This window comes from Callithrix jacchus, chromosome 7 (genome assembly GCF_049354715.1).
Source record: "Callithrix jacchus isolate 240 chromosome 7, calJac240_pri, whole genome shotgun sequence".
NCBI classification, from domain to species: Eukaryota; Metazoa; Chordata; class Mammalia; order Primates; family Cebidae; genus Callithrix; species Callithrix jacchus.
Window position 1 is genome coordinate 45,877,373 of NC_133508.1, and position 24,351 is coordinate 45,901,723.

The 24,351-nt window shown below is 44.0% G+C and overlaps 1 protein-coding gene and 1 long non-coding RNA gene across 3 annotated transcripts; one reads left to right on the forward strand and one right to left on the reverse strand.

Annotated features, from left to right (window-relative positions):
• Nucleotides 1-372: 372 nt before the first annotated feature.
• Nucleotides 373-2,672, forward strand: LOC144576925 (uncharacterized). The gene is made up of 2 exons (XR_013519772.1): nt 373-435; nt 589-2,672. It is a non-coding gene; the product is annotated as an uncharacterized LOC144576925 (long non-coding RNA).
• A 5,073-nt stretch (nt 2,673-7,745) lies between these two features.
• On the reverse strand, nt 7,746-22,766 carry ERRFI1 (ERBB receptor feedback inhibitor 1). Of its 2 annotated transcripts, XM_002750243.6 has the most exons (4): nt 22,615-22,766; nt 11,482-11,679; nt 11,297-11,373; nt 7,746-10,383 (listed from the first exon to the last, which is right to left on the reverse strand). In XM_002750243.6, the coding sequence occupies exons 2-4, from the start codon at nt 11,604-11,606 to the stop codon at nt 9,197-9,199; spliced, it is 1,389 nt and encodes a 462-aa protein (XP_002750289.3). In that variant the 5' UTR covers nt 11,607-11,679; nt 22,615-22,766; the 3' UTR covers nt 7,746-9,196. The 2 variants fall into 2 exon arrangements, with proteins under 2 accessions (XP_002750289.3, XP_078186420.1); XM_078330294.1 differs by lacking the exons at nt 11,482-11,679; nt 22,615-22,766 and having other exon boundaries at nt 11,271-11,311.
• Nucleotides 22,767-24,351: the final 1,585 nt, after the last annotated feature.

Genomic DNA, 24,351 nt, shown 5'->3' on the forward strand with positions numbered 1-24,351 from the left:
TCCCACACAGATGATGTTCCTGACAGGATCAACAGATGCTCCATTTCACTGTCCCACAGTGCAGCTTCAGCCCTCAACCACTGACGGCTTGGGCCAGAAGCAGTGTTGGTCTCGGTGACAGTGACTTCCTTGCTCTGCTCTGAACGAGTGTCCTTTCTGCAAAAGTAGGTCTCCTGGTTCTAGGGCTGATCCCAATGCCCAATGCCATCCCACAACATTTCAGTGTGCCTGGCACCATCCCTGGCAAGCAGCGAGCTCCTGACGCTTGAAAGTGGCTAATGCTGTTCCAGACATCTGTAAGCAAGTCTGATCAGCCAGATTCCATCACGTGAGACACCTTGGAGGACAAAGCCACATTGTGTGGAGGAAAACACACCACCATTCAGACCCAGAGTCATCCTGCTTTCTCCTGCACTCCGTCTCCCGCAGTGCCAGGTAGGTTTCTGCCTGTACTAAGAAGGGTGAATGGAAAAGCGAGATGTAAAAACAAACTAAAAAAGGGCTCTAAATGTCTATGGGAAGATAAAAGTGTGGCAGCGCTTTAGGAAGAAAGAAGCGCATGACTCAATAGACTGTTGTTTTCTTTAGAATGCGGGGATGATAACTGGTACTGAAGTGACGCACTGGGGCTTTGAGGCGCCTCCTCCACCCTGGCCTCGGCGCTGGCAGTGAGAACCAAGCCCGCGCTATCTTCACAGTTCTCGGCCCATGGAAGCGCAGGCCACCTGGGCTCCTGCAAACACCAGACGTGTAATTAGAAGCTCCTGAGCTGGGATAATGTGGTGCACAGACAAGTCTTATCACGCGTCTGAGCCTCTCTGGGTGCCCGGAGTTGCCTCTGCAGCCCGGAGCGGGTGAGTGGAGGCTCCCGTGACTCATCCAACTGCAGGAACTGTCAACTGGCTTCTGCCCAGCCAAAAACTTTTATCAATTACTAAGTAGAGACACTGTGTACAAGGACACTGGTTCATCCAAGAACATTAGGACAGCCAGGAATTTAAAACATACAAAACACCGCTTCCTGCATGCTGCACCCCAGGCAGCTCTGAGGCTCAGCCCAAGGAAGGTTTGGGGCTCTGGCCAGAAAGACACGATAAACTGTGACTTACACAAGAAGGGAGTGTACAACAGTCATGCAGTCCCAGGGGAAGGCACCAGGCTAAACCCTCATGACTGTAAAATGAAGAAATATGCATGAAGCATGACTAGGGTGTTTGACGAGGACCCAGAGTTATGTCCAAGGAATGAAGGCGCTGCCTTCAACAGAGCAAAATGTCAAGTTAACTGATAACAAGTACATTCCTCAGGACTGGTCTCTGAGTGAGACAACTTTTTTAGTGGGGAAAAAAAGAACAAATATATGTGTTTTCCGGATGCTGTTTTAGTGAGGTTGATACAGGTTTACTTGCTTGCACTTCCTGGTAGGTTTCAGGATTCCCAGGGAAGTGATGGGCCAAAGAGAGCCATGCTAAACTCATAGCCTGATCACAGCTCTTTCCTTTCCTTTTTATTTTCCCTCCCTCCGTCCCCTCCCTCCCTCCCTACCCCCTTCCTTCCCTCCTTCCTTCCCTCCCTCCCCTCCTCCCTTCCCCGCCTTCCCTACCCTCCCGTCCTCTTCTTTTCTTTTTTTGATGGAGTCTTACTCTGTCACCCAGGCTAGAGTACAGTGGTGTGATCTTGGTTCACTGCAACCTCTGCCTCCTGGGTTCAGGAGATTCTCCTGCCTCAGCCTCCCAAGTAGCTGGAATTACAGGCATCTGCCACTGCACCCGGCTACTTTTTTATTTTTAGTAGAGACAGGGTTTCACCATGTTGGTCAGGCTGGTCTTGAACTCCTGACCTCATGATCCACCCGCCTCGGCCTCCCAAAGTGTAGGGATTACAGGCATGAGCCACTGTACCTGCCCTTCTGTTTTTTGAGACAGAGTCTCCGTCTGTTGCCCAGGCTGGCGTGCAGTGGTCAGCTTACTGCAACCTCTGCTTCCCCGGGTTCAAACCATTCTCCTACCTCAGCCTCCGAGTAGCTGGGATTACAGGTACGCCACCATGGCTGGCTAATTTTTGTATTTTTAGTATATGAGATTTTACTATGTTGGTCAGGGGTCTCAAACTCCTGACCTCAAGTGATCTGCCTGCCTCAGCCTCCCAAAGTGCTGGGCTTACAGGCATGAGCCACCATGCCCAGCCCCCACAGCTCTCTTTCTACAAGTGCAAACTAGTACTTGGAACAGATTCTATTCTATCCATTCCCGAGCCCCGTCCCCACACCAAAATCCCACCTGCTGCCATGTGGTGGGGATGTTGAGGAACAGTGACTATCACAATGACTTCCTCAGGTGCAGAAAAACATACACACCAAGTATGGTTTGCCACTCTGAATTCCGGACAGATAACATGACGGCAGAGGTAAGCTTGTTTAAACACGCTCTAGTAACAGCTTCTTAGTGGTTGAGGTTAAAGCATAGTGAAGTTTGATACATTCAAGTGAAAAGCAAGCATGAAGACTTGCATCCTCCCAGCAAATTACATTAGACATGGTTCGATCATATGATTTCATGTAGTTAACAAGGAGTGAAGGATGAGGCCAACTCAGTTGGGACAAATTGAACCTTCTACCCAATTCTACTCTCCTCTCCTCCTTTCTCCAAATAAAATCTAATAATTCTCTTTAACAAGTTGTATGATTCACATGCCGAGAGCAAAAGGGCCAGGTTGTTTGTCAATTGATCTAGTCCAAAGAAAACAAGTCCCTGAGTGTATTTTAGTTTGAAGGAAACTTATTTTCCTAAGGACAAGAACACCTCAAAGCTCTAGTACTGGATCAGAAATTCACATTATGCCCCCTGGCTTGTTAGGCACTTCCAATTGGAAAATATGGAGCCTCAAGGCTGTAGATATTTGAGACCCTTAAGAGAAAAAATGATTCATGAATTCCTAAAGTGTAAAGGAGTGTTTTTATTAGAGAAAATGCAAATTAACCTTGCAGGAAACCTTGGCAGATTAGTTAACATGCCTTAATTTATCTTCTCAGTGACAATGGCCATAATGCATTATTTACATGACAACACACACATATATATACACATAATACATATACATATATACACATATAATACATAGACACGTGTGTGTGTGTGTGTGTATTTTTTTTTTTTTAAGACAGAATTTTGCTCTTGTTGCCCAGGCTGGAGTACAACTTCTTGTGAGTGTAAAATGACATCAAGATGAAAAGTTAGCCAGGTGCGGTGGCTCAAGCCTGTAATCCCAGCACTTTGGGAGGCCGAGGCGGGTGGATCACGAGATCAAGCGATCGAGACCATCCTGGTCAACATGGTGAAACCCCGTCCCTACTAAAAATACAAAAATTAGCTGGACATGGTGGCGCATGCCTGTAATCCCAGCTACTCAGGAAGCTGAGGCAGGAGAATTGCCTGAACCTGGGAGGCGGAGGTTGCGGTGAGCCGAGATCACGCCATTGCACTCCAGCCTGGGTAACAAGATAGAAACTCCGTCTCAAAAAAAAAACAAAAAACCTATATATGAAATAACCATGCTAGGAGATTTACTTATTTTCAAGAGAAAAGCTCCAGTATACTCTAAAACTATTAATTATATAATGAAATTGAGAACCAAAATACAAACTAGCTTAAAATATATTTTGATTCTTGAACCAGTAGACATATAAATATGGTTCTCTTTTCTCTAGTCAACTGTGAATTGTCCTAGAAGACTCTTTGGGCTTTTTTTTTTCCTAATAGGGCCCCTAATAGTGAAGAAGCATTGTTTTTTTTTTTTTTTGAGATAGAGTTTCACTCTTGTTGCCCAGGCTGGAGTACAGTGGTGCAATCTCTGCTCACTGCAATCTCCACCTCTCGGGTTCAAATGATTCTTCTGCCTCAGCCTCCCAAGTAGCTGAGATTACAAGCATGCACCACTCGCCAGCTAATTTTTTTGTATTTAGTAGAGATGGGGTTTCACCATGTTGGTCATGCGGGTCTCGAACTCCTGACCTCAATGATCCACCCACCTTGGCCTCCCAATGTGCTAGGATTACAGGTGTGAGCCACCGCACCCTCCCAAGAAATATCCTCTTAAAGAGAGTTCTTACTTTCCCAGTGTAGTTAAGACATCTCTTGAAACCTAGAGAGGGATAAGCAACAAACAGTATTAAACTTCATTAGTGTGTTTTTGGAATTTATTTAAGAGGATAGGTAACACATACTTGACTTTTGCAGCATAAGAACTGGCAAAATTGGCCAGCGCGGTGGCTCATGCCTGTAATCCCAGAACTTTGTGTGGCTGAGGTGGGTGGATCACCTGAGGTCAGGAGTTCGAGACCAGCCTGACCAACATGGTGAAACCCCATCTCTACTAAAATACAAAAATTAGCCGGGCATGTTGGTGGGTGCCTTTAATCCCAGCTACTCAGGAGGCTGAGGGAGGAGAATTGCTATAACCCTGGAAGCAGAGGTTGCAGTGAGCCGAGATTATGCCACTGCATTCCAGCCTGGTTGACAAAGCGAGAGTCCACCTCAAAAAAACAAAAAGAACTGACAAAATTTACTATTACACAAATTTTGAATGGACTTATAAGAGAGCCCCTTATCGTTGGCTTCTGTTTGCTGCCATTAAATGGTACCTACTAAATAGTCCCGTAGGTGTGCATAGTACTGCGATGGTTCTGGCATGGCCTCACATATACTGATAAGGAACATGAGGCTCAGGGAAACAAAGTGAATCCTTCCTATAGAAAGTGAGAGATCGTTGGGGTGTGGTGGCTCACGCCTGTAATCCCAACACTTTGGAGGCCGAGGTGGGCGGATCACCTGAAGTCAGGAGTTCAAGACCAGCCTGGCCAACATGGTGAAACCCCATCTCTACTAAAATACAAAAAATTAGCAGGCACGGTGGCAGGTGCCTGTAATCCCAGGTACTCGGGAGGCTGAGGCAGGAGAATCTCTTGAACCCAGGAGGCAGAGGTTCCTGTGAGCCGATATTGCACCATTGCACTCCAGCTTGGGCAATAAGAGTTGAAACTCTGTCTCAAAATACATAAATAAATAAAAAGTCAAAAAAAGTGAGAGGTCAAGGCTGGGTGCAGTGGCTTACATCTGTAATCCCAACACTCTGGGAGGCTGAAGCGAGCAGGTCACTTAAGGTCAGGAGTTCGAAACCAGCTTGGTCAACATGGTGAAATCCCATCTCTACTAAAAATATAAAAATTAGCTGGGCATGGTGGCAGGTGCCTGTAATGCCAGCTACTCAGGAGGCTGAGGCAGGAGAATCACTTGAACCAGGAAGGCAGAGATTGCAGTGAGCAGAGATTGGCACCACTGCACTCTAGCCTGGAGCCTGGGGCAACAAGAGCAAGACTTTGTTTCTTTAAAACAAAAAAAAAAGTGAGAGGTCAAGACAGGAACCTGGATTTCCTGACTTTAGGCCAGTACTTTGTTCTGTGACAGAACCATCTTTGAGAACTCAACAGGGCATAAAGTGGCAGCTAACCACACAGCGGATTTCCCATTGGCATCTTACTCAGCAACAGAAGAGTGTTGGAAGTGCTGGGTTGACCTATGCCACAAGAACACTTTAGAATTAACTTGCTTTGTGTACTGGCAGGCAGCTGGTGCTAGGGGGTTGTGTTCTGGTGGTAGTGTGGCATTAGCATGGCAGCTAGACACATTTGCTTGGCCAGGAAAAATCAGGGAAAAGGTATATACTTGCAAACACAAGTAAAAATACAAAGGTAAGATGGAAAGCAAACAGAACCAGTGAAATGTATTCTTGACCATAGGACCAAGAAAAGGTAGTGGAGGGGAGGGGAAGAGGCGAAAACAAATCGAGAAACAGATGAAGTACTGGAAGTGCTGCATTCAGGCATCTAGTCAGCGGGGCCTTACTGCATCCCAGGTCAGGCCATGCATCAGGACAGGGCACAGGAAGCCCTGAGTCCCCATGCTCGCGCTCAGCCTTTCTTTGAGAAGGGTGCAGTGCACATGTGCCCCCATGGTCTGGAACTTATGTTTCTACCTTCCAGGTACCTTTTACTGTTTTTCTCCATCTCCACTGCTCAAGGCAGTCTTGTCTCAGTTCAGGACTATAGTAGCCTCTGTCCATTAAGTCTTCCTGTTTCCTTTTGCTTCTCCCTAATCTGTCCTCCACACAACAGCTACTGTCCTTTTTTTTTTTTTTTTTTTTTTTTCCAGATGGAGTCTGGCTCTGTTGCCCAGGCTGGACTGCAGTGGCACCATCTTGGCTCACCGCAACCTCTGCCTCCAGGGTGCAAGCAATTCTCCTGCCTCAGCCTCCAGAGTAGCTGGGATTACAGGCATCCACCACTGCACCCAGCTACTTTTTGTATTTTTAGTAGAGACGGTGTTTCACCATGTTGGCCAGGCTGGTTTCGAACTCCTGACTTCAGGTGATCCACCCACCTCAGCCTCCCAAAGTGATGGTATTACAGGCATGAGCCTCTGCACCCGGCCCACTGTCCTCTTAAATCACATCACCTTCCTCTCCTGCTTAGGATCTTTGAGGCACCTACTACCCTTTTCCAGGCCCCTTCTACTTCTGATAGCTACTTTCTGGAAAGCTGCCCAGCTGTTTCCTGCTTCAGGGTCTCACACATCATCTGCCAGTAACACACCTCTCTGCTCACTCCTCCCTCAGCTTCCATTCTGACCCTTCAGAACTTACCACCTCACAGGTCCCGTTATCTGTCCTCATTGTTCCCACCGTTCATTACCTTTTTATTTAGCACTTAATATTAGATGTAATCATAATTATATGATCTGCTTTAAATTCCGTAAGGGAAGGGGATGTGTTTTCACAGGATACAGCCTGGGGCTGGGATTTAACAAATGTCTGTTGACTGAATGTCCTAAGCCTGCGTCTTCATCTATAAAATGCCTTTAGATGACACAAACCGTTCTCATGTATGGGGTCCTATGTACCAGATACTATGGTTTATATGCAGTTATCAGAGTAATTCCCACCCCTCCGCCCACTTTACCAATGAGAAAATTAAGGCATTGGAATTTTAAATAATCGGCCTCACACAGAATTAGAAAGAGATAACCTGAGCCCTCACTCTTCACTCTGGAGAGCAGCAAGACAGTGCAGGTGCCTGGTGAAGGTCGTGAGGGCTCCCACCCTCTCCCAGGGGATAAAGGATAAAGGAGCCTGCAAAGGACAGTAAAGACAACCAGGCACAGGGCTAGGTGACATGGGACTAAGCTCACAAATAGCACTCCAGCCCCTGCCTCCATCCAAAGGCTGCCAGGCTCCCATTTGTCCACTGTGGACTTGCCATCTCTGTGACAGGCCAAGACAGGCACAGATTCCTTGGGTGTCCTCAAAGAAGCAAGAAGCAAACCTGCCAAACGGCCCAGAGTAACCAGGACCTAGTCCTAAAACTCAGCATGAGTCAAACCAAGTCTACACATCAGAACTGGTTTCTTCTGTCACATTCTCCTTGATGTGGACTCCTACCCCACAATGTCATGTTTTGATAGTAACCCCAGAATCCAGTTCTCTTTCAGTTGTTAAAAGGTAAACACAAACAGCTCACTTCCACTGTATACTTTCATATGTGAAAAAGATGGCACAAATTATTTTTCATTTTAGAGTAAGAGTTTCAAGAAATCATTAAACTTCAAATAATTTTCTCTTGTGCTTAAAAATAATGCTGTCAAATTGCTTCATACACTTTATAAGAGTTTAGGCAAGAAACATTACTAATGGTGTCATAAATAAGTATTATAACTTTATTAAAATGAAAAGACAATATTCAAAATAATGCAACAAAATGAATAAAATCCTTTGTCCAATACTGTACACATAATGCAGAAATCAGTGCATTTTTCTTAAGCATGTTTTAACCTTCATTTAATTCATACTAAAATATAATAAGCTTTAAATAGCTCAAATAATATTCAGCAGTTGAAACTGTAAACAGCTTGTTTAACTGTTAGAGAGAACATTGCGGTAATGTACCTCTGTTAGTGAGCACCTTCTCTTCTGTGCTTATCTATTCAAGATAAATACATTGAAGGATGTGAAAATAGGAACACAAACTATATGTCTCACTGCATCTGAGTGAAGCAGCCAGCTGTGAGAGTTTTCAAAGCAGAAAGATGCTGATGTGACCTCTGGAATTCAGACATACTGAGCTATTGGTCAGAAGTGTTTTACTTAAAAAGCAAACAATCCCCAGGAAATACTGAATAGGAACCAGCAACACAAGGCCAGCTTGTGTTGTATTTGTTTATTAATACAGTCTAAAAAACAAAAGCAAAACCACAACACACATCCCCAAACATTAACTCTCAATCGCATAGCTAATTGCTTCATTATTTTATAAAACTGACATCCTAAACACTGGCAGCTAGTGTACTTTTCCATCTGAATCTAACGTACTGTCTCTAATAGGGCCCACACTATGACAAGCCACTTCAGTGGGTGGAGCTGTAAGGGAAAATTAGTCACTAGTTCTATTATCGTTTTATTTTTCAAGATGTATGACATGTACAGGTGACAATATGGTTGCCAAGTAAGCTGCTCTCCCTCCCTCAACAAGATATAACATGAAACCTGGAAGTACAAGGCCTTGGGATGATTTTTCACCTGGGTAGGTATACCCATGTAAAGAATGGATACCCTGCCCTCCATGGAAAAGACTGCCTGCAAAAATAAATGAAACAAAATAGAACAGGCTTAAAAGCCAGAAATCTTCAAACTTGTTAAACAAAATTTTTTTTAATGATTCTGATCTAAACAATACTGTATTGTCTTCCATTTGCTCAATTTTCAGTCTATCAGGACTCCTTTCTCCAGCTTGGGTTTATTATTCTGAATATATATTACTCTAAGATAGTAACTGATGGGTTAACCTGCAGCTATGGTCTATGGTTATACTGCGAGTTTATATATAGGTATGTCACGTATGCATATATAAAAAGCTTTCCCATCCTCCCCTCCCCACCATCACATCTTTAAATTATAGACTTGAATTTTTCCAATGCTAACAAAATCGGGGTTTCTCAGCATAACAGCATCTCACAACTGCTCTAAACCTTCCATTTTAAGACAGAGTTCAACTATTTTATTTTGCAATTTTTCTGTGAACTTCAATCAAAATGGAAAACTGAGAGCCATTTGCTCCTCTGTAACCTCTGCTGAACCATGACCCTAAGGTCTAAGGAGAAACCACATAGGAGAAATGTTTACGCTTCACGTGGCCCCCCGTATCCATTTTTGTTTTTGAGTCCGGCTTCTCTGTGGCTGAAGCTATACCGCAGTCAGCAGGTAATGGCTGGATTTGGGCACCTGCATTTGTTTCTTCTGCTTCCCTAAAAAATTTTTCATATTTGTCCAGGTATGGTGGTCGCTCAGGTAGTAGGTAATAATGTGTTGAACTAACCTTCTTCCCATTCTCAATAATGGGCAGAATGCAAGGAACCTTATTGGCAGATCCTTCGCTGTTCTGTCTCTGCAGGGCTTTGCTGCTGACATACTTGGGATCAGGGGCAAAGCTCTGTGTTGGGGGCATGACCCCATTGAGGTAAGACGGGAGGCTTTTGGGACTCGGTGTGCGCGAGTTACTCGGTGACAAAGGTTCTCTCGGCGGTACTTTTGGAGGCCTGTCTTCATCACTATAGGTGCTCGAAGTAACTTCTGCTGACCATCTTCTATAATCTGGCTTTACTGGCCTAGGAGGTATGGGAACTCTGGGGGGAACCTCAGGTTTGTCTTCATCGGAGTTAGGAGAAGCTCTGTGTATGCAACAGCTGGATATCCTTATGGCTGGCTTGTTAAAGGAGCCAGCTGGTCCCGAATGAGACCTTCTTAATCTTCGGTGGGTCTGAGGTGGAGGAGGATTTGGATCTGGGACACCTCCATTTTGGTCAGACACGTAGCTGAGATCTGCTGCAGAAACAGCTGGGGTATCAAAATATGCATAGTTAATTTGTCCACACCCACGGAAGCTTCGCCTGCCAGGAACATCATATTTGAAATCAGAAAGTGTAGAGTCTTCTAAAAGGAAGTCTGTATCTGAGCTAGTTAGGAATTCCACCTCACAGTCTGTGTCATCCAGAGAGAGGGATTCGGAGATTGGCAATGGTGGAAGAGGCCGAGAACCCCGTTCACAAAGCGGGGCACAGGGGAAAAGGGAAGAGGAGTTTTTGATGGGTGTCAGTGGAGGAGTGGAAGCACAAACCCCGTTCACTGTGAGTTTCTTAAAACCACATACAACTTGATCCTCTTCATGTGGTCCCAAGTTTTCACTTGGGGGAATAAGAAGAGGGGGCAAGCTGGTCTTTTGAGATGGGCCATTTTCTGCAAAGCAGTGGCCATTCATCGGAGCAGATCTGGAAGCGTGCCCTAGAATGAACAAGAGATGTTAAGAAAAGATCCACAATCCTCTCTCCACCTGTGAGGGGGAGAGTGCCCCAGCTACCTATGCTTCCACAGCTTTCTTCTTCAATTGTGAGTGAAACACCTGACTCCTGTCACCCTGAAAACACCCATGCAACCACCACAAGTGTAATTAGAGACTAGAAGATTGTTACCGCACATGGTGTGGTTCAAAGAACAAACTATCTCTTCTATCTCCCTCGGACATGTGCACAATGCACACCCACACATCACAGGCAAGTTTTGTGACGTGTGCAAAATTTGCGGAAGACGAACAGCATATAATTTACATGATACCATACGATACAAGCCTTGCCACTGCAGACATGTGACAATCCTAGGCACAAAGGGTACCAGTGAGATAAGACCAAGTTGTTACTGCTAGCACATCACATCATTTGTGAGTGAATGGACTTGCTTGCAATGTGTTCGTCACATGCAGCTCTTGATAAAGATACAAGGAACATAATATTCACATTAAGCAGATTATTTTCTAAATTTTGAGGAATATTTATACTGTTTTCATCTATTACTGTCAAACATGCATTCAATACTAGTAAGAAAGGTGGGAGGTCTTGTCTGAGGTTTCATGAAGTAAAGTATGCATCATAGCTGAAATGAGAACTGATTCTTGATTTTAGAAGATCACATGTCCACAAACAGTCCTACTTAGGAATCAGTGAGCCCGGGACTCTGGAGGCAGAGTACAATAGCTTAAGAAAAACACAGTTATCTTCTGAATCTGTTGCCACTAGGGGTCAGGCTGTTGTTGGAAATAATTCAGGTTTCCTCATTTAAAAAAATAATGCTGGAGGACAAACTAACCTGAATCCAGACAGTTCTCAAATGCTTACCCTGATCAGATTTTCAGAATACATACCAAGTGGTATTAGGCGCTCCTGAGCAGAAGGGTTCAGATCGTAGGCCATGGTTGTGGGATCAATATTTAAAAAGTTGCTGAAAGGAGGAAGATACCTTGGTCACAAACAAAGAGCAATCATAGCCTCTCTCATTTTAGCATCCCACATTCATCCAGATTACAGCAGCATGACATCCTCTACTTACTTTGTAAACTCACTGCGACTGCTCCAGCAGGTCTTCTTCATATTCCCCATGGCTCGGCCATTATGTAGAAATCCAGTTTTTAATGGGACTCTGATCTCCTGAGCAGCAATTCCTGCTGTTGACATTGTGCCTTATTCTGGGACATCTCCAAACCGGTGAGGCCCAGGCATTTTAAAATCAACCAGTAGCTTTCATTCCCTAGGGAAGGTAGAAGAGAGAATAAAGAGAACAATTCAGAAACGCCTCCATTAGGACAGTCTATTACAGCAAAGCTAATATGAGAGAATTTGGGGGGATGCTGAATAGAAAAAATTAGCTGTGGACTTTCACTTAATTCTTACTTAACTAATTCTTGCATCTCATGAGGGTACTTAAATGTAAACACTAAAAATAATTTTTGTGTAAATGCTAATCCAAAAGACATGAAATGTTTGAGTGAAACGAGAAATAATCTATTGCCAGCAAAAGCAGACCTCCTACTGCAGAGCCTGATAGTTGCACAACAAATCACACTTGCTTGCCAATGCACACAGACCCTCCCCTAACCTCTTAAACCAGTCTTCTAAGCTACAGCTGCACCGGGCATGAAGCACCAGGGAATCCTGCTAATTTTTCCCAAGCTCAAAAAGTAATTTAAGAAACCACTGTATTTTATGCTGCAGAACTAATATTCACTAAAATCCAATGCTGGAATTAAGCAAGAGTTGCTACAGTATTGGCACCTGACTACCCTAGGGTCTAGCATTTATTTGGATTTTGTATTTCAGGGTTGGCCAAAGGAAAACAAATTATCCAGTTACTACTTGTTCAAGCAACAAATAGTGATGGATGAAGATACTAATTTCCATTATCCTGTAAAAATCAAGTTCTGCAAGATTACTAGCTTCAGTGGAAGCCTGGGACAGCTTCCTCCCTCCCTTTTAAAGACAAACTTAAAGGTACATTCTTTACATTCTCCTTTGTGAAATGCCCAGTAACATTACCTGCTTAGCTGCAAGGCATGGATAACAAAGGCTAAGTACATTTTTCTTAAATTAGCAGTTCCTCAACTTTAGGACCCCCAACCCCCCTTGTCAGATGTTACATGTCTAGAGTCTCTATGGCCCCTTTTTCACTCTCCTTTTTTATTATTTGTTATGTAAGGGTTAATAAGCCTCTGCTGTCTTCAGATAGCCAAGTTTACTTATGATAAGTTTAGGGTTTTTTCCTAAGGCACCAGGACATTATTTGTCAACCATCTGTATAACACTGACCCCTTTTGGGGCATGTACATATATACACTATAACACGTTCTTATTCTCTCACTAAATATTAGTAAAAGATTAGTGCAAATAGTATCTGCACACCTACTGAGTGCTGGGCACTGCAAGGGACTGAACATGACTATGACACATTTGCTGGAGTGAGAGGTATACAGGTTTCTTGGTTTTTTTTTTTTTTTTTTTTAAATTGCTCAGCAACTTCCAATCTATTATTTACAAATCTGTCACCTCCTACTAGACTGTAAGCTCAGGACACAGGCTGTGTCTCAATCACCTTTTAATAATCAGTACCTGGAACATTAGTAGGTGCTCAGTAAGTGAATGTTTGTTGAATGAATGATTGTATAATACCATCTAATTATCATAATCAGTATCAACTCAATATACACATTGTGTAAGGCATAGGATTTTTTTTAAAGCTAAAAACCTTTTAAAAATACTCTGCAAGTGTTTATTTTCACATTAAAAAGGAACACAGTGATAGTCAAGTTCTACAGGTGAAAGATTTCAGTAACACAGAGGATGGATCCAATGCCCGGTTCTCTGCATTTTACCCTTCCACAGTCAGTTGTTCTGATATACCAGGCAGAGATTTTATGGTAAGAGTTAAAATATTATTTCAGATAGTCAAGCATTATTTTTCTTTAAAATCAATCTCTCAAATATATGATAAAAGAAAACATTCTGTCATTTAAGAATTCTAAATTATTGGGAGGTCTTTTGAGGACTGGTTTTCAGATTACTGAAATGAAGCAACCGTGTTATCTACCATTAAGCTATAAAAAATTTAAAAACCGATTTAAAAATATTGCTAGCCTCTCCCTCTGTGTACTAAGCCCAGTGGTTTCTCGAACTTTTTCTAAGCATTCTACAAGCACTGGCAAGACTATGAGGAAAGTATCTGTGGTAATATAAAAATGAAAGGCAAGATAGGAAGAATATGGTATTTAAGTAGTTTGAAAGCACACGTTTGAAGATCGCTCATCCAGATTACAGGAAAACGCTGCAGGGGATTCTGGAGGCCCAACCCCCACCTGTCTGCAAGCCAACAAGTACTACTAGTAATTACTGTGTGTCAGCCTCCTAATGCCATCTAAATCTTAGCTTTCAACAGAATGATTGTGTAACTATCGCCTCTGCAGAAATTGCCTTGGAATTCTAAGCTTACATTTCAGTGGTCACTTAAAATCATTTATATGTTCTAGAAAAAGTTATTTTTTATTCATTGTTTCTATCACCTACTTGTTAGCTTTCTTAAGAAAAAAAATTTTTTAGTATAAAAGAATTGTGTTCACTAAGCCAGCTCACTTCTGACCACAATAGTGTCTTTGTGTATTCATAGAAGGTGACCTGCCTCTAAATTTCAATGGGGAATTGTGAATGGGCCATGTTATGAAACTGTCCGAACTTCCTACTTGCTAGCATGGGAGATGAGGGGGGCAATATAACTGCCATGTTCTCTTCTTTTGGAAAATAACTTTAAACTGTAGACTCAACAAGGGCAATGTGCTACAGGTTTGGAAGCAAGCTTTTAAAAACATGTTCCTCAGATTGTAAACTGAGGGTATGAAACCACCTGAAACTTTTTCTATCTTACTAAAAACCTTCCAGTATTCAGTGCAAATGAAAGGGGGGGGAGAAAATCAATCAATTTTACCAACCTCAAGCTAAAAAGAAACAAACTCTTCCCAAGTGAAATTTAATGCTGCAGTTCACATTTTATCTGTCTTGCAACTAATTAGGAAAACAATTGCAAAAATGTACCTATGTGGGAAAATCAATATCTAAAAGTACAAGATGGCATTATGTTATGGAATGCAAAAACAGGAAAGCGAATGTTAATCCAGGCAGCATGGTTTAGACGAGGACCCAAATAACCTAAGGCATAACTTTTCCAAACTTCATGAACTAGCCTTTTTAGTGGGTCTAAAATGCAGTGAAACACCAAATTTCAGATGCGAACCATCTTTTTCTGTTAACATAACTTGATTATTTTTCAAATTCAAGGGAAAAATGTAACCCTAAAATCATTTGTTTCTTGAGGTTATCTATCCTTTTATTAATCCACTTCTATAGCTTCAACTCATAGCTCCTCAATCAATGACTCCAGCCTGGCTCAAGCTTTAGCTTTGCATTTCCTATTGTCTGGTGATTATCTTTCCACTTGGATGGCCCTCTGGCATCTCAAACTCTACAAATCAAACTCCTCCTTTCACTTCGTACTCCATCCCTTCCCCAAACCAGTTCAGGGTCTAAGACGATCTTACTTCTTTCTTAAGACACCATTTTTAACCTGAGGCCATGTACATTCAACTGCCAACTTCCACAGACTACTTTTACCTGGTTTCTCAAATCTTAGCCTTCCATTCACAGGCATCATTATTCCTGGCGTCTGGAAATACGCAACCTATTCTACACACCAGTACCAGGTCAATACCCCTCAACAACAGCTCAAACTAAGATCTGCTGCTGCTTAAAAAAACTTCGAAGTTTCCTAAATAAAACCTCCTCAGCCTGGCACTCAAGGCCTCCACAATATAAACCTAATCTGTATCTTCAAGCTCTTTTCGATTTTCCTCAAATCTCTGTTAAAATTCGATTTATCCTTTAAGGTCAACTCTACCCTACCTTCTCCACGATGCCACTCCCTTTTATGAAACACCAGAGCAGCAGCTCTGTTCTGGGCCCCACTTCCCCTTCCACCCTTCAAATCATCTAGGACAGAACTCATGTCTGATTTATGCTTTCTCCTTGTAGATCTTGGCGTCATTCATGTCTATTATTTCCTAAATGGATACTGAGAAAATATCCATCTCATTTTTAAAAAATGATTACACAAAAAAGATTCACATACACTGTGGGTCAGTGAAGAGCTCGGGAAAAAGCAGATTTATAAAGGATATACCTAATGCGTGCTGGAGTGAGGCAACTGCCCAATAATAATGTAACAAGCCTGCGATATGTAACAGGAAGGAATTTTTATTAAATTCATTCCAGAATTCAAAGTAGACAGTTTGTAGACAGAGTAAAACTTATAAGCTTCAGTGGTTAACACTGTAGCTTTCTAAACTAGTTTCTGTTACAGCTTATTGACATGAAGCAATTGGTGGGGGCACTTTGTGAAAACAGTGTTTTTACTTTCTCTTAAAACACAGTTCCTTCTAGACTGTGTTTTTGCTGCTAAATGTAAGGTCACTTTCATTTTTCTAAGTGACACCAAAAAGCACACTGCACTTTCTTCATTAAGGTGAAATCACATGCCTTTAGCTTGAGGATAGTCTCTTTGAAACTGCTTAAAAAAAAAAGGAACGTACACTACCTTAAGGCAGTAACCTAGATATGCTTACCTTGCCACCAGATCTCATTAATAATCTCAGAAGCCATCCATGGGAGGAGGAGGGGCACATTTTTGTCATACAACTCATCCAGTTCTGCCCAGTGCTTCCTTATTTAAGAGTGTGATGTAATTTCCTCCTTTCAATCTGGTTCTAGAACCTGATTTCTGTTTATTCAGGGTGATAAATGGTCTTTTCAGTTCCATTTAAGAAGTACCTACATTAAGTACTTCCATAACCAGGGAGGATAATAAGGTAACTACATTTAGAGGCAAAAATGATAAAAATAAACTGATTTAAGAACATGACAAACTCCATGATTTTAGATCTTTCCCAAATATACCGATCTCTGCATGTTTATGTTTACTTAAAAAAAATGTCTAAAATAATCACCTATGAGAACACTAAAAAAAAAATCCACCCAAAAATATCCCCCCCCACTTTTTTTGTTTTCTTCTCCAAATGAAGTCTCGCTCTTGCCACCCAGGCTGGAGTAAAATGGCGCGATCTCGGCTCACCACCTCAGCCTCCCAGGTTCAAGCGATTGTCCTGCCTCAGCCTCCCGAGTATATGGGACTACAGGTGCCTGCCACTGCGCCTGACTACTTTTTGTATTTTTAGTAGAGACAGGGTTTCTCCATATTGGTCAGGCTGGTCTTGAACTCCCAACCTCAGGTGATCTGCCTGCCTTGGCCTCCCAAAGTGCTGGGATTACTGGCGTGAGCCACTACGCCTGGCCCAGATTTCATTTTAATAGCCTATGATTTAGAGGTAGGAAGAGAAAGAGGGAGGTAAGTTAAGAAAACTTTCTTAGTTGTACTTTGCCACCATGGCAAGCATAAATAGCCTTTAAATTAAAAACATAGTTGACTTTTAAAATAATATCATATTTTAATGTAATTAAAATTCTCCTGCATGAATTCAAGAAAATCTTGATGGCTTCAGTAAACATTAAAATGTATTTCAATGTGGTAAAGATGAACATTTGTGTCTGTGTTTGCCGCTCCATTCCTCGGGGGCTCTTAAACATGTCCAGAACATAATGGGCCATTTATAGGTGGTGAAGTAGAGGCAACAGAGCAAATAATTTATCTTCGAATTGTCAAATACAAAATAAATGACATAATTTATTCAATAATTCAAAATGCTTTCTAGCCAAGTATTTTAAGAAATGGTAAGCTAACAAAAAACCCATTCCCTCAACTACCATAATCCAGTCTTTTCACTCACTTAAGCCTCCTACACAATTTTAGTGTGACAGCAGAGAAGTAGGAGCAGGAATATATGTTCTTTTGTCCTTTGTATTTTTCCTACAGAATAGCACAAGCAGTACCTATATATACTCACACAGGGGAGAAAAATACAAATTCTAGTCTAAAGACAATGAGCACAATGGTCTGATGATGGGACGCAAGTCTTTAAAACTTCAAATTTATTTAACAAGCATTTAAGTCATCCAATGGGTAACTCTAGATTGTTACAATTAATATAAAACCATTAAAAATAACTAACATTCACTGGACCTACAACTGCCAGGCAAGCATTGTTCTAAGTGCTTTATGTCTATTAACTTATTTCATCCTCTCTATAATGCCATAAGGTGGGCTACTATTATTACTCTCACCTACTTGAGGCAGAGTTAAAGAACTTGCTCAAGGTCAAACCTGGTGAGCGATGGGGCTGGGACCTCAACCAGACAGCCCGGCTTCAGTGTCCAGGCCCTTCACCAACGCCCCACACTGCCTCTTCTAGTCCCTAGAGCTTTTTAAACTGGTGAAATAGGATCTTACTGAGTAGAATGCTCAACTTTTAAGGGTAGCACAGATGCTTTCTTTTTTGGATTTACTGGTAGTAGTTTTTTTCATAGCTAATGAAAGTTCCTGTTCCCTTAAATTCTTCTATTAAAAGTTATTAATTGTAGATCTGGCCTATGTATCCTATAAAATGGGTGGGTTAAGGCATCAATTTGACATTCTATGACCACTTCAAACAATTATTTTGAGGCCCTCCATCTTTAACAATACATTGAAGCCCCACGACAACAGAACCCTTGACAACACGGTATTTGATACTACACAAGTCTGTTTTTACTTGTAATAAGGGGTTACTATGTATACCCAACGGACCTCTTTTTAATACTCTTTCACAGCATGGATCTCAATGATGGCATAATAATCACACTGTATTGTAAAATCCGGAATTTAGTAATAGAATACCTTATATTTGTAAAGCACTCTACAAGTTACAGGGCACCTTCTTACACATTATCTCACTTGATCCTCACAACATCCCTGTAAGAGGCAGAGATTATAATCTCCATTTTGCAGATGAGGAAACAAAGTGAGGTTAAATATCTTGCTATAAGCAATAAGGCGATCATGGCTCTTCTGTCATATAATCCAGCATTTTCCCCCACACTTTCACTACCTCTCTGCTCTATAGTATCTTCATTTTAGGTAACAACCTCGTTTCTCCTTGTAACATTCTTGTTTATAAATGGAGAAACTGAAGCAAAGGGCTGCTAAGTTAAATGCTGAAGGCCTAACTGCGAGTCAATAGCAAAGACAGGAACAGAAACTCAACTCATAGTGCTCATTCGGCTAAAAAATTCTTAGAGGGCAAGGATTAATTCTTTTCCCAAATATTTATCAAGTGCTTATTCTAGCTTAGATACCATGTGAGGTGAAAAAGAGATACGGTTGCTGCCTGAAGAAGCCTTCCATCTATTAAGGGAGGAGAATAAACAAGCAAGCAAACAATTTCGGATGGCCATACCTTCCAAGGAAACAAGCAGGGTACAGCAACAGGATGAGGGGGTAGAAGAGAACATATTTGCACAGGTGGTTTGGGAAGGCCTGAGTAGGTGACTTTTACAATGGAAATCTAAAGGCTGAAAAAGAGGCATCCCTGATAAGAGTCAGAAGACAATTCTACTGAGCGAATAGTTGTTTAAAAAACAATCTGTGATTAGTCCAGTTTCACATCTAGGGTACTGAAATGAGAGCTTCTGGACAATGTTTTCTAATCCTTATCTTCCTATTATTTCCAACCTGAAAAGGGCTCCATTTCTGTAGCCAAAGCCCCACTTTTTTTTTTTGAGACGGAGTCTCCCTCTGTCACTGGGCTGGAGTGCACTGGCACGATTGCAGCTCACTGCAACCTCTGTCTCCCTAGTTCAAACTATTCTCCTGCCTCGGCCTCCTGAGTAGGTGGGATTACAGGTGTGGGCAACCACACCTGGCTAATTTTTGTATTTTAAGTAGAGATGGTGTTTCACCATGTTGGCCAGGATGGTCTCAATCTCCTGACCTTCTGATCCAAATGCCTTGGCCTCCCAAAGTTGGATTACAGGTGTGAGCCACCATGCCCTGCCCTTTTTTTTCTTTCTTTTTTTTTTTTAAAACAGGGTCTCACTCTGTCACACAGGCTGTAGTGCAGTGATCTTGGCTCACTGCAACCTATTCCTCCCGGGCTCAAGCAATCCACCCACCTCAGCCTCCTGAGTAGCTGGGACTACAGGCATGTGCCACCATGTTCAGATAATTTTTGTTTTTTTGTAGAGATGGGGTTTCACCATGTTGCCCAGGTTGGTCTCATACTCCTGGGCTCAAGCCATCTGCCCACCTTGGCCTCCCGAAGTGCTGGGATTACAGGCGTGAACCACTGAGCCTGGCCAAAAGCCCCACGTTTTAAAGACACATTCATTGAGTCCTGGAAGAGTGGTCTTTTTGTAATATTGCCCAATTTTATGGTGTGAGGAGTTGGACTACAGTATCAACAAAGACTTCAAATCTCAGAATCCTCCCCACCACCTTCTGAAATCACTAACTTTTCCCTACCTTGAAACGAATTCTGTTAAGCTAATAACTTTTTTTTTTTTTTGAGATGGAGTTTCGCTGTTGTTACCCAGGCTGGAGTGCAATGGCACGATCTGGGCTCACCGCAACCTCCGCCTCCTGGGTTCAAGCAATTCTGCCTCAGCCTCTCGAGTAGCTGGGACTACAGGCGCGCACCACCATGCCCAGCTAATTTTTGTATTTTTAGTAGAGACGGGGTTTCACCTTGTTGACCAGGATGGTCTCGATCTCTTGACCTCGTAATCCACCCGCCTCAGCCTCCCAAAGTGCTGGAATTATAGGCATGAGCCACCGCGCCCAGCTTAAGCTAATAACTTACATTTAGGACCCTCAAACTTATTCGCCTCATCTACCTTTACAAAGTATATGTTTATGCTGTGTGAACAACGGCAGAATACCACAACTGGACTGCATTTATGTAGAGAGTTATTCATTAGCTTTTATAAAGCCATACACCTGCAAAGGATGCTAAATGTATCCAGATGATGAAGTATCAATTCAAATTTATTTAAATTAAGAGCAGAGTTGTTTCTCTGGTAGAGGGAGCCTATGCCATTCAAATTCCTGGAATTACCCTTGGCACCTCCTTCTCCCTCCTCTGCTCCTTTCTAAAGCAATCTGATGGTATGCAGACAATCAGGTCAGTTTCAAGCATGTTAGATTGTACCTGTAATTTAGGCAAATTGCTTTGAAAAGCTACCATTAGTTTTAGCAGAAAGGAACTATTATCTAGCTCAACTTTTAAGAAGCAACAGCAATCAAGAGTTACTTTCATACAAAAACTCAAGCATAATTAAATTGTACAAAGACTGACCAGTATTTATTGTGAACTGCAAGTAGGAAAAATCAATGATTGAAACAATAGTTTACCTGTCAAAAATAGGAATAATTCATTTCATAATAACAGCCATAAAAAAATTAAACGGATTTGCTTTCCAACCCTTATCATTGACTGGTCCACTCCTGCTGAGCCTTGAAAGGTAAAACATGCTTTCATGCAATTATTTATCAGCATCATCAGCTATGCAAGGCTGCATAAGACAAGCTACCCAAGGCAAAGTGCCTACCCTTAAGGAGTTTACAATCTAATATATCTGTCAGGTTATAAAATCGTTAGTCCAAGACCTCTATCACTTATCCACTGTCCACTGGAACACGCAGGTGAAAATAAACCTCTGCTTGGAGTGAAGGGAATGAAAAATAGTCTCTGAAGTCCACGCTAAATCCTCCGTATTTTTCTCCAAACTTGCTAATATCTGGAAAAGAACTTGCTTGATAACATATTGGTAACCAATTACAGCCAGCATGTTTGCAAGAAACCAGCTTCTTTTATTTCGGTCTTTGCAAAATTCAGTTATCTGCTGATATAGGTACCTAGTCTGTCTTTGGTCTCTGTTCAAAAAAAATTTTACTTAAGCTTGTATATTGTAATTACAGAAAGGCAAGCAAAGAAATGCAGTTAAAAAAATAGGTACGTTGAACTTGGATGTTCAAGTCTCAACAAATTTGTACCCATTACATTCTTACACATTTATAAAAGGCTAAACATTTGTTCTGGAAGGGAAAAAAAGGGCATTTTAACCTCACCTTTCTTCACCCCTGACAGTTGCCTAGAAACCAGTCTTGCCCTACCTGTGTTGCAGGTGTACCTCAAGTCACCACCACATCTCTTTTAAAGCTACAGTCTCCATTCTGACTGACTTAAGTTTATGACTAACAAGCTATTCATATTTTTATCGGGTAAGAGACTGGTTTCTTTCATGCAATGATGAAATCCTAATAAAGACTTAGCAAGCACCAATACAGCACCATTCATGGTTAAGGAGTCATCTAATTTGTACAGGGCTATGATATACATATAAATACACACACGAAATTCCCAGTAAGCATTCACGTCTTGAGCACATAATTCTGCAGTCCCATTCCATTCAAAGCGGTACCTAAGACGTTCAAAGCAAAGAATCAGGTTTCTAAGAGAGAAGAAAGCGTTCAGAACAGCTCAGACGAATTTTAAAATACTGATTTCGGAATCACCACCGCCGCTGGGAGATTAGGCAGAGGGACTGGGGCTGACCGCCAAAGAGAACCAGTACCAGCCACCGCAAGCAATCACGAGCCGCCAGCGGCCTCCCACCCCAGCTTTCAGGACCGGACTGACCCGCACACGGTGTGAACAAGACAACGCAACCCCGATTTTTACAAAGAAAAAAAAAAACCCCAAAAAACGAGTCCCCAGCCCCGAAGTCGCTCATCCCCGCCGGGCAAGCCCGCGAGCGCAGGCTGCGGGACGAGGACCCTCGTGCTTGGCGGTCCCGGTGCTGCGGGGACGTGTCCCGCGCGCTCGGGTGCATGGCCCCCGCCAGCCGAAGGGCCGCGCGACGACCACTGCCGGCGTGGAGAAGAGGGCGGGCGCCAGCACCTCACGGCGTCCCCAGGCCCGGGCTGCGCCGCCGAGGAGGGTCCCGCCCTCCGCACCTCAGGGAGAAGCCCGCGAGCGCCAGGTCGGCCCCTCCCTCCGTCCCAGAGAAGACTCCGCGTCGCGGCGACCCTCCCCGCGCCCTCCACGCCCCCGCCCTGGCGTCGGAGAGCCGCCTCGATCCCGGCGCCCGGTGCTGGGGGCCTGAGTGAGCGGAGCGCTGCGCGGCCCTCCCCACCCCCTCAGCGCGCCAGGCCCCTTACCCCGGAGGAGCGGCGGCTGTCCCGCGGCGCCCTCCCGCGCATGTCCGTCCCGGCTGGCTCAGCGCCGCGGGCTCAGGGGCCCGGACATCGCGCAGGCGCCTCTCGCTGGCTCGCAATACCGCTAACACTCTGCCTCGCACTGGGCCGCCGTCGCCGCGGCTGCAGCAGCCGCCTCTATATATAGTGTTTACGCTGGGCGTGAGGTCGCCGCGCCCCGCCCCGCCTCCTTCCGCAGCCAATCAGGGCGCGCGCCGCTTAAAGGGGCAATGCCGCGGCCGAGGCGTTTGCGCTAGGCCCACCGTGGCGTAGCGCGGCGCTGCAGGGAGTCGGCTTTGTCTCCGGGGGAGGCGTCTCTGGGCCGACCCGGGCCAGAGATCCACTCCTCTGCCCGAGCCGTGCGGCAGCTGCCGAGGCCCGGGAGCCCAACAATGCCGAGCTTTCCTCAGAAGCCTGCGGGCACTCGGGCCTCGGCCGCGGTTCCCACCCGAACTGAGGGCACCTCGCGCCTCGCGTGGGATTTCCCATAAATTCAGGCTCCGGGCAAGATTGTGTGTTTTTTCCTCTCCGTGGGCCGCCGCTGGCCGTGGGGGCCGAGAAAGCCCTGGTGGGGGAAAGGGGAGCCGGTGGGGGAAAGGGGAGCCGGTGAGGGTCGGCGAGGGACTGAGGGACAGTGACGGGCTGTGTGGGACAGTGAGGGACTGTCTGGGGCAGTGAAGGACAGTGTGGGATGGTGAGGGACGGTGTGGGCCTGTGAGAGGCGGTGAGGGATGGTGTGGATAGTGAGGGACAGTGTGGGACGGTGAGGAACTGTGAGGGACTTATGGTCAGTGAAGGACAATGTGGGACAGTGAGGGACCTGTGAGAGACGGTGTGGGACAGCGAGGGACTTCGTCGGACAGTGACGGACGGTGTGGGACAGTAGACAGTGAGGTACTGTGAGGGACAATGTGAGATAGGGATGGCGAGGGACAGACTAGGACAGCAAGGGAGGAGGAGGGGACAGAGTGGGGCGGTGAGGCCACGCGGGGGAAGCCCAGGGCGCCTCTGACTGCGCTGGAAAATCGAGGTTGAGCCCTACAGGATCGTTTGGGTTTCAGGAGGAGCTCCCCCACTGCTGACCTAGGGGGCCCTCGGTTTCCCAGGCTTGTGTTTACTCAGGCGACCTGAGGTGGCCCCGACGTCTTTTTGGCTTTGGAGAGGCCTCGGATGCCCAAGGACAAAGCCCCAGCGGGCCTGTGGGAGGAGGTTTCTCGGGGCGCCAGTGATGCAACTTAGGCTTATAGTTTAACCGTAAAATAAATAATACAAATGATAACAAACCAAGAGTAACTAAAGTAAGAAAAAAAGCAAACAGACGGAAACCCTCTAGTTTTAACTAGAACAAATCCCCTGGCTGGTGCTCTGTTGCGAGAGGCGGGAGACCTGCCGCTGACCTCTTGTCTCCTGGAGCGCCTGCTTGCACTTCAGCAATAATGCATGATAGGCACTGAGCACTACCTAATTGGGGTAGTTTAACATATGGAATGAGATTCTGGCCTTATTATCAGGTTAACTATTAACTCTACACTCCATGCAATGATTTGCCTTTTCTCCACTATTATTTACTTACTTACTTTCTAATTTAAAGGCCGATTTTGATTTCAAGGCCTTAAGCACGAAAAAAGAAAAAGAATCTGAAGTATCTTTGCCCTCTCTAAGTTGCAAAACTAATATTTTGCAGAGAGAAATCTGGCTTCC

What these genes read in the sequence shown, in the direction of transcription:
- ERRFI1 (XM_002750243.6), bottom strand. Translation starts at nt 11,606, where the DNA reads ATGTCAACAGCAGGAATTGCTGCTCAGGAGATCAGAGTCCCATTAAAA. An exon ending in AGTCGCAGTGAGTTTACAAA is followed by an intron (nt 11,374 to 11,481) that starts GTAAGTAGAGGA and finishes TCCTCCTTTCAG; the next exon opens with CAACTTTTTAAATATTGATC. An exon ending in GGAGCGCCTAATACCACTTG is followed by an intron (nt 10,384 to 11,296) that starts GTATGTATTCTG and finishes TGTTCATTCTAG; the next exon opens with GGCACGCTTCCAGATCTGCT.